This window comes from Martes martes (genome assembly GCF_963455335.1).
Source record: "Martes martes genome assembly, chromosome: 17".
NCBI lineage: Eukaryota > Metazoa > Chordata > Mammalia > Carnivora > Mustelidae > Martes > Martes martes.
In genome coordinates this window covers 52,795,579-52,809,444 of record NC_137905.1, presented here as the reverse complement: position 1 = coordinate 52,809,444, position 13,866 = coordinate 52,795,579, and the positions used below count along the sequence as shown (strand labels likewise).

Here is a 13,866-nt window from a genome sequence, read left to right as displayed (position 1 = left end):
TAATCTTAGAACCCTGAGAATTTCTGGACTCCCAGGTATTGTGTTCTCAATCCACTCCAGTCTTCTACTGTGCTGGAAATCCTCCAGCTACCAAGTTTGTGCTGTTTGTGACCAACATTGGGGCCACCACCCATAGGGGGCGCTTTCTCAGCACAGGATTCACCCGGTTCCCCGGGGGAGGAGGGGAGCGGCCTTCTGAAATTGGCCGGGGGGGGGGGGGGCGCGAGGCGGGGGCGGGGGGTGCTGTCCGTGGTGCTGATTCAGAGGGCTGTGACGTCGGACATATCCACAGCTCTGTGGAGGGGCCCGAACACACAGAACAGGGATCCTAGGTCTGGATTCAAGACAGTTATCATGTCCGATGTGCTGGGGAGGGCTCAGGTCCTCCTGCGAGGGGAAAGTCAAGGGAAGGGAAGACCTGAGTCTCTTCTTCTATCTGTCCTCCGGACAATGCCAGGCTGTTGTCACTGGTCCAAGTGCAAGGAAAATGAAGCTTCTGTGTTGTCCGTTTACATACCTGGTTCCATTTCATTTTCTGAACATCCCTGACAGACAGGGGTAATCCCCCTAGAGCAGGCATCCAACACTCAAGACAGATGAGTAGTTGTAGGAACTAGCATCCAAGAACAACCCCAAACAACACCACCCCTCCTTTATACAAACATGGAGCACCTCTCATTATGAGATAAAGTTTGTTATTATCTCCTCTTCTTGAATCAAGGTTGGGCCCACAACCGCTTTGATCAACAGAATGTGGAGGACAAGGTGTTCCAAGATTCATACATTAAGAAAGCCTGGTAGTTTCCACTCCTGCCTTGCAGATTCCTGGGCATCTGTGTAAGTAATCTGGGAACCCTGACGGAGAGAGAGGCTACATAGAGGAACCTTGAGGGTCAGACACCCAGCCCCAAATCCCAGCCACCATCTCAACCTCAATATGACTGCCTAAAGAGCTAAAAGAAAGGTAGGAGTGCAACTGCCCAGGTGGGCTCTGGCCGATTTATAGCACCGGCACCATGAAACAGAAAGTTCAGGCTACCAGGTTGTAGAGTGGTTTGATGTGCAGCAATAGATAACCAAAACAGTAGCCCACACAACGCATAGCTAATAGGGAAAAGGTAATGGGCCTCATGAGTTTTTCTACATTCTGCATTTCAAGGATGGTTCTTAAATGGTTATCTGAAGCCTTCATTTGATCTGAGGAGACATTTCCAAGAAATCCCCTTCCCTGTTTAGTTCCAGGTTTTTTCCCTTTTTTCTAGTTAGACAATGATTTTGTTGCTTGTGTACAGAGTCCAATTTCTGCAACCAGGCCAGGGGCTGTGGATGACTCATATTTCCAACTGGGAGGGGAGGACTTGTTTGGTCTCATAATATCGAGCCAACCAGTCAATACAGCTCTCGATCAGAATCATTTCTGATTCTGAAAGGATGATTCTCATCCTCTCTGTTCCTCTCAAGATGCTTTTGAACAGTAACAGCTTTCCTAATCAAATGGTAGAGATCCTCGAGGAGATCAGGAGCAAGTCCTATGGACTTGAGAATTCTCAAGATTTTATTGCCCATGGCAAAGCGCACTTGTGCAAAACCATGGGCATCACTCAGGATGACACGGATTCATAAGGGACTCAGGCCCTTCTCGGCCAGTTTGTAGGTTTGCTCCTTCATGTTGTCAGACGTCAACTTCAGCCAGGCGGGGGCGCTGCGGGGGGTGGCAAGACAGAGCCGACTGGGACAGGCCCTTCCTGGGAGCCTGCATGTGACCCATGATGGTGGTGGTCAGGCAGTGAAAAAGAGAGTGAGGGTAGTTACCTCCAGGCGAAATCTGGCCAGAAGACAAGGGGAAAATGGAAGCAGCAGGCACGAGGCTCCAAAGGTCAGTAGAGAGGCAGGTCTTGCTGCAGGTCCCACACCCTCTGGCTGCTCTGATGACTCACCTTGTCAGCAAGACATAACAGTGCCCGGTTGCTAGGAGGCAAAGAGGGTGTTGGGGAAACCTGGCTGAATTTCTGGAGGCGAGGACCATTGAGCCCTGGTCCATGGATGAGTGGCCCAGGTGGACACAGGTGGTCCAGAGAGAAGTTTATGTGATATGCAAAGGATCCAGGAAAACAGTGTCCCTAGCATTTCTTGCCTACTAAGATGTTGTTCCAGGATCTCTTTGACCTGACAACTAGGGCCATTTGCCTATTTGCAGGACTCTGTCTTCCCTGAGCAAAGGAGAGGATGTGGCCCACCATCTCAGTACTCAGAATGACCAATGACCAACAGTGTGTCTGTCTGTCTGTCTGTCTGTGTGTATATCCTAAACATTGGTTTCCTAGGCCAGTGTGATGATTAATTTTGTGTCATCTTTACTGGGCCATGGGATGCCCAGATTCAACATTACTTCTGGGTGTGTCTGTGAGAGTATTTCCACTTGAGATTAGCATTTGGATCAGTGGACTCATGACCCTCCCCAAGTCAATGGGCATTATCGAATCCCCTGAAGGCCTGAAAAGAACAAAAAGCAGAGGACGAGCAAACTCATTCCCTTCCTGCCTGCCTGTGAGCTGCGACATTGGTCTCCTGCCCTTGGACTGGGATTTACAGCATCAGCTCCCCTGACTTTCAGGCCTTGGGACTCGGATTGGAGTCACACCCCTGGCTTTCCTGAGTCCCCAGCTTTCAGGTGGCAGATTGTGGGACCTCTCAGCCTCCATAGTTGAGCTAGTTCTTCATAGTAAATCTCTGTTTGGTTCTGTTTCTCTGGAGAACTCACCTAATACAGTCAAAAGGGGGACAGACAGATTAAGCCAGATCTAATGGGCCATATTTCCTACTTTCCCATTACTTTCATGAGAAATAGAAGCCACTAAGGGTATAAAGCTAGAGTCAGGGAGTGAAATAGTGAGATTTGGGTTCCCAGATGTTCTCTCTGGCTGCCCTGGGGAGGGTAGGTTGGAGGGGCAGCTGGAGTGGAGCTGACAGTTTGGGGCCACTGATCATCTACTCCCGCTGTTGATATGAATTCCTTTCACAAAACATAGCATGGCCCTCAATCACAGAGGCCTTTGCCTGTGGGTGGCTTTGCCCACAGTGGGTGATAAATAAATGCTTGTGGAATGCAGACCATTAAAAGTACAAATTTAGGGGGGGAAGGCGACAAATCGGGTATAATATAGGAACCATATTTTGAGTTTAAAACTGTATAGTGTATAGGGAACTCTTGAATGGTGGGAAGACAAGGCCCCAAAGCTAGCCCCTCCATCAGAGGACTGAGACCGGGACATGAAAAGGATAGTAACTGTACGCGTTAGTGCAACTTCAGACCCACAGTTGCCAGAGACGGAGAGCTTCTTGGAGACCAGCCTGCTTTCCTGCTCTACAGGACTCGATGAAGCTTGGAGAAAGCAAAAGACTTCCAAAAGCCATACTGGCTGATGTGTCTTTCCTACTGGAAAGATTTATGAAAAACTGCCATTATTTCTGCCTTGCACATTCAGAACCTGCCAGTGAATTTCTCCCCTCTGGAAAAAGATGTTTCCTACTGAATCAATTCCTTTATGGATATATGGCTATTCGGGGTTTTCATTTCTTCTTGAGACCATTTCAGTAAATTATATTTTTCTTATAATTTTTATATGTCATCTGAATTTTAAAATTAATTTGCATATATTTGAGTGAAATACCCCCTTACATTGTTTACTTTTTTAAAAATATTGATTTATTTTTAGAGAGAAGGTGAGAATCTTTCAAGAAGACTCCCTGCTGAGCAGAGAGCCGGATTCGGGGCTCGGTCCCAGGACCCTGAGATCATGCCCTGAACCGAAGGCAGAGGCTTTAACCCACTGAGCCACCCAGGTGCCCCTCCCCTTATGTTGTTCTTAAAGCAAAAGACATTGAAGAGAAACATACATAGAGAAAACCGTTCAGATTATAAAGATAAGGTTGATCAATTTTCATATGATGATGACATTCTTGGAACAACCATCTAGATAAAGAAGCCCCACCAGTACCCATTCCTAGACACTGCCCCCACCCTAGAAAAGTAACCACTATAATGACTATCATTACTGATTAGTTTTCTCTGTTTTTGATTTTTGCCGTTGGGATCTTCCAGTGTCTGGCTTCTTGTGCTCAGCATTTATTGTTAAGAGTCACCCACACACACAACAGCAATTCATTTATTTTCACTGGTGAAAGAATTTCATTGGGTGCATATGCCATAGACTACAGGAACCTCCTACATTAGACGGTATTTGGGTTATTTCCAGTCTGGAAATATTAGAAAGAGTGCTGCTACAAACATGTCTTTGGTATGAATATGCACTTTTGTTGGGTATATTTTTTGAGTGGAATTTCTCAACAGTCACAGCCTAGAGGGTCTGGGTCTCCAGGCCTCTGCGTTAATAGAACTCTGTGTCTCCATGACTGGCCCTAGGGACTACTGGGTTTCTGGGGTCTGAGCCTTCGAATCCCTGTCTCCGAAGTCAGGGTCTCTTGGGTCTCCTGGTCTGGCCAAGTTCTTTCTTATCTGCTCTCCACCCTCAGCTCCACCTCCTCGTGAAAAGAAGTGTGTACTACCCGGTCCACTGGGGGGAATCTGCTCTGTGGATCTCAATCTCACCCACTTTCCGAAGCCAGGAGCCACGTCCAGAGACAACCCCCCCACCCCGCCCCGGACACACACACGCACCACTACCACCACCAAATCACTAACACGTGAAGCATGCACACAGACCTCGGCTCACACACACTGCTCCCTCTCCCCATTCGACATGCTCATGCGCACCATTACCACCCGCACCCGGCAAGCACAGACAGACCCACTTCGAGCCCCTGACCTCGGACTCTGCTCTGCGCATGCGCTACCTCCTCCTTTCACTCTGGTGAGCAGCTACTGAGCTCCCACCTTCAATTCCCTCCTGCAATGCCACCTCAGAGGGTAGAAATCAATGCTCTACAATAGCTTTTAAAGCCTATGATTGATTAAATAAATAAACCCCATAATAAGGGGCGCCTGGGTGGCTGATTCGGTTAAACATCTGCCTTTGGCTCAAGTCATGATCCCGGGGTCCTGGGATCCACTCGAGCTCTGACTCCTTGCTCAGCGGGGAGCCTGTTTCTCCCTCTCCCTGCCACTGCCCCTGCTTGTGCTCTCTCTCCCTGACAAATAAATCTTTTTAAAAATTTTAATAGAGCCTATAGTAATCCCACAAAAGCAGGTAATCCGCAAACAGCTGCTTCGCATTGTGAGTGTCCTGCACGGTGACAGTAACAGCGCACTGCTACTGGGGGGGGGGGGGGGGAGAACCACCACCACCACCAACCAAAAAAAACCGAAAAACCAAAAACCCTCGCAGCGCAGCGGAGTCCCAAGCCCTGCGCAGGCGCGTAAAGGAAACCGGGCGGTACTCGTTAGCCGGCGGTAGAAGGGGCCGCAAGAGTTGTTGGGAGTTGTTGGCCCAACAGGCCCAGTAGCCTCAAGTACTTCGGAGTTGCCGCATGGGGTTCTGGGAGCAGTAGGCAAGACAGCCCCCAAAGCATTCTGGGAGTCGTAGTCTCCGGAGCCACTTCCGTGAGAGACTTCCGCGTGTGGGGCCGTTTGGACGTCCTAGTACCGCGTTGTGACCAGGTGAGTTGTTCCTCCTGCAGCGGATGGGCCCATGGGTCCCTGCTCTAAACTGTGATGGCATGTGAAGTTGAGAGGCTCGGGGAGTGGTGACAGTAGCCCCCGTGATTCCCTAACTCCTGTGTCCCAGAGGCCTTCTGGCCAGGATCCCCACGTTGGACATGGTGGTCCATCCGGTCTCTTGTCCACACATCCCTTCCCGCAGGTGGGGTTTCCACCATCTCCCTGCCCACCCCCACAGCATCGGGTACATCCAGGAGGCCCCTAGTGTGTCCTCGAACCCCTGTTCTGGTAGAAGGATGCCACACGCTATCATCCGTCTGACAAAGTCCGGAGGCATCCCTGGGGTCCGCGTCTCTTCTTCTGGGGGCATTTATTATCCCACATTCTGCAGTTATTTACCGAGCGCGGCACTGTGCCAAGCCCACTGTGAGGCCGGGGAGTTGGTGGGGGGAGACGGTGGTGGACGAGGCAGACCTAGTCCCTGCCTTCAGTGCCCCAAAGGGGACAGGTCTGCCACTGACAGGTAGAGTCGTGGTCGGGAGGGGATGGAAGCATACTAGGGGCTCTCTGAGCCTGGAGGGGGCGCCTGACCCAGGCTGGATCCATAAAATCTTCCACAGGAAGATGCTTAATGGACATTTCAAACCTGATATTGCCCGGTTGGAATTCCTGCTGGCCCTCCTGACAAAATGGCCCCATCCTCCTCCTGAGGGTTCTGGCCAAAACCTCCACATCAGTCTCCATTCATCTTTTCTCATCCGCTGAGCCTCCACCATAATCCAGGTCTTGAGCAAGTCCTATGGACTCTACCTTCAAAACAGGTCCAGAGTCCCAGCCTTCCTTCCCACCCCCACTGCCACCATGCCCACCGGGCCACTTGTGACTCACATTGGCTATTACCATAGCCTCCTCCCTGGTCTCCCTGCCTCTGCTCTCGGCCCCTCAAGTATGTTCCCCACACAGCAGTCAATGGCATCCTTCGAAAACTTAGGTCAGATCGTATCCCTTTCCTGCTCAAAACCCCCTGCGAATAAAATTCCGACTCCATATCATGGCCTATGAGTCTCGGACAAGCTCCACAGACTCAACACCTGCCATGAGGCAGACTCCCAGAACTGGGTGACTGTAGATTTAGGGCAAGAGGAGGGATCCAAGGTGATGTGATGTTCTGTCCTGTGGGGGAGCTGGGCGGGAGGTGATGGTGCCGTCAGGAGCTGGGCAACAGCTGGGCAAGAACAGGTTTCTGCCTTGGGGTGGGGGGGAATTGGAGTCTGGCCGGTGTGGGCACTTGGGATCTGAGAGATGGCCTAGCCGGGATCCTCAGTGGGGCATTTGGAGGACATCAGAAGTCAGAGTCACCTACAGGGAGATGGGGCTGGGCAGGACCTGAGGACCGTGAAGGGGACTCTCCAAAAGAGACTGGAGACTCTGCAGAGAGCAGAGGGAGGATCTGGTCAAAAATCAAAAGGGGAAAAAATTGCCAGGGGCTGTTGCTCAGCTGTGACAGATGCACCTGATGGGCACGGCTGATGGCTCCTGAGGGCTACTTGCTGGCCCAGAGACAGGGAAAAGTACTCCGAGCCGAGGGAAGAGCCAGTGAGAAGACCTTGTGGGAGGTGTGTGGTCCTGGAGCGTTTGAGAGTACAGACCAGCGTGAGCGAGGAGGGGGAGACGAGGTCCAAGAAGAAGAGAGCCAGATCCCAGAGAGCCTCAGAGGCCACTGGCTTTGCCTAAAGTGAGAAGAGACAGTGGCTCAGTCTAGGGTGGCCGCCACGCAGATGACGAGAAGTGTTGGCTTCTGGATCTGCGTGGAAGCTATAGTCAGAAGGGATTTACTTGTCTTCCATGTGGTCATTTGGGGTTTGGGGTCTGAGGATGTCTCTGGGGCATCCTCGGTGGGACGTGTGGAGGCACAGCTGTGACTTGACATTGCAATTTGGAGTCACCCACGGGGAGACCCCGAGGCTTCCGGCCTGAGCAGGCGAAAGGCTGGGGCTGCTCTTTACTGCGGGAGAAGCAAGTGTGGGAGGAAGAATCAGGAATCTGGGTTTTGAGATGCCTATTAGACATCTGAATGGCATGGGCCCTGCCTCAGGAAGTCACAGACAGTAAACAAAGTGTCACATAAGGTGACTCCGCATATTGTGGCAAATCCTCGAAGCAGGGGGACCTGCTTGGAGGCTCCTGTAGCAGGCCAGGCTGGAGGCAGTGGTGGCTTGGGGAGGGGGTACTGAGCCTGGTGGATATTTATGGGTTTACCAGGCGTGTGGCACCAAGGAGGGTGTGGCTGGAGGATCGGAGTTTCTGCTGGCGAGGGACGAGGTAGGAGGAGGGGGACAGAAGGGGGCCAAGGATGGGCCCCCTTTCTAAGTCCGTAGAAACGTGTGGGGGATTCTGACACCGGAGCAGAACTGAGTCCAATCCTGGAGGCCCATTCACCCTGCCTGGGAAACAGAAGCAGCCCCAGTCGGTGCCCGTGGAGATGTGACCGATGCTGCCTCTGTGTCTCCCTGCAGTTGGTGATCACCCTGCCCTGCAGAGAATGCTATGGGGGCTCACTCCTGGAGACAGTATCCCCCACCCCCGCAAGTGAAATCCAGCTGGTCTTTCCCATTTCTCCCCCGTCCCCTGAACAGAGCTGCAGTCCCCCAGCCCTCCTCTATCCTCAGTGTTTCTAACCCCTTCCAAGGCTCTCTAACAAGCCCTGGGGGTCCAAGTCAGTGGTCTCCACCCTGTCCCTCTGATTCTTGCTCTATAAGGATGGCCTCCTTGGAGACTGACACTGCTGCTTAATATGCAGACCCCATCCGCCCCAACAGCTCACAACCTAATTCTGAGTGTAACTTGGTTGTCTTCCCCGCTCCATCAACAGCCCCCCCACCCACCGCCGTCCCCATACCAACTCTTAAGTCTCCTTCTCTACTTGGTGCACAATGGTGTGCATGAGGAGAAGCCTCCTAAAGCCAGACCTGCACATACCTGGCCCTGGATCAATTTGGGCAGGAGAGCTAGCTGGCAGCCTCCCTGGAGGCAACGACCCCGCAAGCCGGCATCCACATGTAACCCGCCTCCCCTCTCTCCCTGTCCAGGAGAAGCCAGCTCCTCCCCGCCTGCCCGGAACTCGCCCAGCGATGCCCGCTCCGCAGTGCTCCTCCTGCCACGCGGCGCGCGCGGCCCTCCGCCGCCCACGGTCCGGCCAGGCGCTGTGCGGGCCCTGCTTCTGCACCGCCTTCGAGGCCGAGGTGCTGCACACGGTGCTGGCGGGCCGCCTGCTGCCGCCTGGCGCCGTGGTGGCGGTGGGCGCCTCCGGCGGCAAGGACTCCACGGTGCTGGCGCACGTGCTGCGCGAACTGGCTCCGCGCCTGGGCATCTCGCTGCGCCTGGTGGCGGTGGACGAGGGCATCGGCGGCTACCGGGACGCGGCGCTGGCGGCCGTGCGGCGCCAGGCCGCGCGCTGGGACCTCCCGCTCACCGTCGTGGCCTACGCAGACCTCTTCGGGGGCTGGACGATGGACGCTGTGGCCCGCAGCACGGCCGGCACCGGCCGCAGCCGCGCCTGCTGCACCTTCTGCGGGGTGCTGCGGCGCCGCGCGCTGGAGGAAGGGGCGCGCCTCGTGGGAGCCACGCACATCGTCACGGGTGAGCGCAGGCACCGCAGCCGAGGGGCGAGGGCCGGCACCTAAAGGGGGCTGCGCACGGGCCCAAGATCTGGTGGAGGAGACGCTGGGGGTGCCCCGGGTGGAGGATGTCCACGAGGAGAAGCGGATATGCGTGCCCGCTGAAGGCGCACGGGCATAGCGCGCGTGCGGGCCGGGATGGGCACGGCAAGCTTTTGAGTCACTGCCGCCGTCACACTGGCAGCTAGAGGGGCGGAGGGGTACTCCCGGGGGTTGTGGTTCCCTGCCTTTTAAAAAATGACACTCTTTGTGTCCCCCTTCACAAAAGGAGGCCAGTGAGGTGGTACCACCCATCAGAAGCCAACTGTATTCTGAACCGCCCCTGTCCTTGAACTGCTTTTCTCAGTGGGCCTCTCCTCTCTGATAACCCTTACCCTCTCGCCGTCATTACTTCCACACGTGATTCTTGACCATTTACTGTGTAGCAGATACAAGCTCGGTAGCCCAGAGCGATACCTAGCCTCAGTTACCTCTTCTGTAAAATGGGGTTATTAATAATATCCAGGTCCCACGGTTGTTGGGAATTAGATGACTTATGTGTGAGGCACTTAGACCAGAGACTGGAAAACAGTAGACCTTACGCAAATGTCACACAAGACAGTCTCTGGGCCTGCTCTTCTCTCACACGCATATTTAAAACCTGAGAAGCTCTACTAAGGAAAATCGCACAGTTTATAGCAGGAACACCCAGTGGAAGGAGAAAAGTAGGGGTTAGGAAGCATTTCCAGAGTGAGGCAAGACCTGAAGGCCATTCAAGTAAGCGGTGGAGGGCAGACAGAGGGTTGGGTTCTGAGCAGAGGAAACGGCTTATGCAAAGGCCCTGAGGAGGGTTAGCATGGCCTATTGGAAAAGCCCTGAGAAGACCAGTGTTTTACTATCTGGATTATACAGACTCACATTTAAGATAACAAGATGCAAATTAGTAGAGATTTAGCTTATGTTTTTTATGGCGATTGTTGTGTAAATCTTCCCTTACCTCCTTTCTGGTCTTTCTAAATGCGATGGTCTGCATTCCCAGAGGTCGAGGCTCACTTGAGAATCTCTGCTGTTTAATGTCATTTTGACTTCTGTGCAGTGGGAAGCACACTTCTGAGACTGAAATGGTATTTGTAGCACAAAGCACTTTTACTACCTTCGTGAAGAGGCAACTAGCACAGGGCCTGGTTGGTAATAAGTGGGTGGCAAATGAGGGCACCCCGAGTGGCTCCCTGGGAGCCCGTGTGTGTTCCCCTCTTGTTTCTCACGGTGACCACCTCCAGCCTCCACCTGGCTGGCCCGTGGTGCCCAGGGGCCTGCGTGGCCCTGGCTGGCCCCTCCCTGCTGCTCCCCACACCGCCTCTGCATCTCTCTGGGTCCTGGCTGCCGCATAGTGACTGGGGTGTGAGGTCTCCATGGCCCTGTCACCCACTCTGCCACTTTCCACATCCCCCCCCCCCCCCCGTCTCCCTCTGGGTCCTCGGGATGGGGTCTCCATGGCCCGGTCGCACACTCCGTGCCGCTCTCCAGGCCCCTCCCCGTCCGGCTGGGTCGCGGCTGCCCCTCGGCGGCGCCCCCGCCTCACCTGCTCCCCCTCTCTCCCCCAGGCCACAACGCCGACGACATGGCCGAGACCGTGCTCATGAACTTCCTGCGGGGCGACGCGGGGCGGCTGGCCCGGGGCGGGGGCCTGGGCTCGCGGGGCGAGGGGGGCGCCCTGCCGCGCTGCCGCCCCCTGCAGCTGGCTTCGCAGAAGGAGGTGGTGCTGTACGCGCACTTCCGCCGCCTCGACTACTTCTCCGAGGAGTGCGTCTACGCGCCCGAGGCCTTCCGCGGCCACGCGCGCGACCTGCTCAAGCTCCTGGAGGCGGCGCGGCCGACGGCGGCGCTGGACCTGGTGCACTCGGCCGAGCGCCTGGCCCTGGCCCCGGCCGCACGGCCCCCGCCCCCCGGCGCCTGCTCCCGCTGCGGGGCGCTGGCCAGCCGCGCGCTCTGCCAGGCCTGCGCCCTCCTGGACGGCCTGCAGCGCGGCCGGCCCCGCCTGGCCATCGGCAAGGGCCGCCGGGGGCGCGACGAGGAGGGGCCGCCGCCCCCGCCGCCCAGCGACCCCGGGTCTGCGCCGGGCCCCGCCGCCGGGGAGTGCGGGGCAGCCTGCAAGGAGCGCTGCGAATAAACCCTCTCCGCCTGGTCCCTGCCACCGGTGACCCCGCAGAAGGGAGGAGAGGCTAGAGCCCTGGAGTCCTGGGTCTGAGGGAGGAGGATTTGGGGGCCTGGACTCCGAGGTCTGAGGGAGGAGGGTTCGGGGGGCTGGAGAGGGTGGAACTGGGGCGAGAACTCTAGGGTGTGAGGGAGGAGGGGCTGGAGACCAGAAGGAGAGAACTCAACAACTTTCCTTTCCGGAGCCAAGAGGAAGTGGGGGGCTGCTTGCCTAGTACTCTGCCGGTTCTGGGCATGCTCAGGAGGGTCCTAACCCTTCTTCAGAACCTACTACGTGTCGTGTTTGCCGGTATCGGGATAAGCAAAACCGCTTCTCTCCATGGACTCTCTCATGCACGGAAATCAGGTGCTTCTCTGAGCGCTCTACACACTGCGGGCGCTGCCCCGTCTGATTTCATCCACACCACGGTCTCCTCGGCTGCGGCCTGGGGCTGGGTGACTGGCCTGAGGTCGCCGGGCTGGAGTTTGTCCCTCCACACCAGGCGGTCGGTGGGTGTTTAGATTTTGCCTGTGGTTCAGCACTACGCTACGGATGTGAGTCAAATGTGTAACTTTAAGTTTTCTAAGAGCCATATTTTTTAAAGGACAGGGGAACAGGTGAGCTTTTAATAATATATTTTACTTGACCCAAGTAAATATATTTGACCTGAATATCCCAGATATTACAGTTTTATCATGTTATTTTAAAACTGTGATTTACAGTATTTTTTTTGTACTAAGCCTTTGAAATACAGTATGTGTGTTATACTTAAGCCCGTCTCCATTGCGTTCAACCACTGTTCAGACCTCACTTGGGACCTGAGGGGCCTCACGTGGGAACTGGGAAGATGCTATCCTAGGCTTTGGCCACAAGAGGTCACTGTACCCACACCTGTGCATCAGGTGGCCATTGTTGGCAAAGGTCTCTCCCTGCTGTCTAGGTGGGAGCTCTGCTCTCTGCCGCCACCGACTCCCTGGTCTCCCTGGTCTGAACCAGGGGCCAGGGGCGAGAGGTACAATCTGGCAGAAATATTAAGGCCCCACTGGAAACCTTCCTTGACCTCAACACCCGTGCGTTCATGCATTTCTTCACTCCGGAAATATTTATTGAGCACTTCAGCCGTGACCGCAGTGAACAATCACCTGCCCGAATGGGAGAGGCCGAAAAAGCGAGGAGAAAAATAAGTTGAATACACAGTATGTCAGATGGTAATAAATCAGATATATCAGGGGATGGAAACAGGCCAACCTTTAAGTAGGTGTAGTGTCAGCCCTGACGGTTGGGTTTTCTTTTTTGTAATGCAAGTGCCTGACTTCAGCTTTGCTTGCCAAGGCATCCACTTCAAAGATGGCTATCTCAGCAAACAGACTGCCAGCCACACGACCAGATAAAGAGCTGGGCCCGCCTTCCCCGTCCCCCAGGCTCCTTTGTTTTAGAGATCTTCGTTGATTCCAGTAAATCAAAATCACCCTGCAGCTTGTTTTTACTCTTCCCACGCTTTAAATTCCCCACTCGTGTTTTAAATTCATGAAGAGTAAGCCTGTGAAACCCGAGGTAACCCCCAGACCCCAATAAAAGCAGAACCCCAGAGACTCATGCACGCGCCCTCCATCGTGACGTCGCTGTATGGCCTCCAGTTTAAAAAAAAAGAAAAAACTCTATTTTTTTTTTTTCAAGTTTCCTGATGGTTATTGTTGAGGGCCTCTTGCGCACCTGAGAACCACAAGGGCTGGTCCGAACACAGCATCGGTTATTGATAGGCTGAGAGGCACAAAGCTGTGGTGTGGAATGAAAGGCCTTGAGGAGAAGGTGACAACAGAGCAAAGACCTATTCAGGGTGAGGCAGCGAGCTCTGCAGATTTGTGGGAAGAGCCTTGCTCGCTGAGGAACAGGAGAGTGGTGGAGGGGGGGATGGAGGAGAGAGCTAAAGGGACCAGATGGTGTAGGCTCAGCCTTAGGTACGAGCAGAGGAGTGATAATGATCATCCCTTTATTCACGCATCAAACATTTTGCAGGTGCCTCCCAGGAGCCAGGCCCTGCACGGAGCAGTGGGGAAACAGCTGAGTCAGCCCCAGTCCCTGCCCTCAATGGGCTCCCCATCTGGTGGGGAAGGCAGGCATGGACACAGAGGGATACGTGCCACAGTGGGGAGTTAGCAGGGACACAGGGGAGCCCAGAGGTGGGGTGCCCAGCTCAGCATGGGGTGTCATAGAATGCCGTCTGAAGGACATAGTGTTTCAACCAGGCCCCAGAAGGTGAGTAAGAATGAGCACAAGGTGGGGCGCCTGGATGGCTCAGTGGGTTAAGTGTCTGCCTTTGACTCAAGTCATGATCCCAGAGTCCCAGGATCAACTGAGGTCATGATCCCCAAGTCCTGGGATGGAGCCCCACACTGGGC

General features: G+C 54.6%; 1 protein-coding gene and 1 pseudogene across 2 annotated transcripts; one reads left to right on the top strand and one right to left on the bottom strand.

Annotated features, from left to right (window-relative positions):
* Window positions 1-1,030: 1,030 nt before the first annotated feature.
* On the bottom strand, window positions 1,031-1,768 carry LOC308358393 (small ribosomal subunit protein uS15-like; annotated as a pseudogene). Its single transcript has 2 exons — window positions 1,291-1,768; window positions 1,031-1,104 (listed from the first exon to the last, which is right to left on the bottom strand). The product of its transcript is annotated as a small ribosomal subunit protein uS15-like (transcript).
* A 3,802-nt stretch (window positions 1,769-5,570) lies between these two features.
* Window positions 5,571-12,239, top strand: CTU1 (cytosolic thiouridylase subunit 1). Its single transcript, XM_080827631.1, has 3 exons — window positions 5,571-5,617; window positions 8,707-9,256; window positions 10,878-12,239. Exons 2-3 carry the CDS (start codon window positions 8,749-8,751, stop codon window positions 11,441-11,443), a joined length of 1,074 nt encoding a protein of 357 aa, XP_080683757.1. The 5' UTR covers window positions 5,571-5,617; window positions 8,707-8,748; the 3' UTR covers window positions 11,444-12,239.
* Window positions 12,240-13,866: the final 1,627 nt, after the last annotated feature.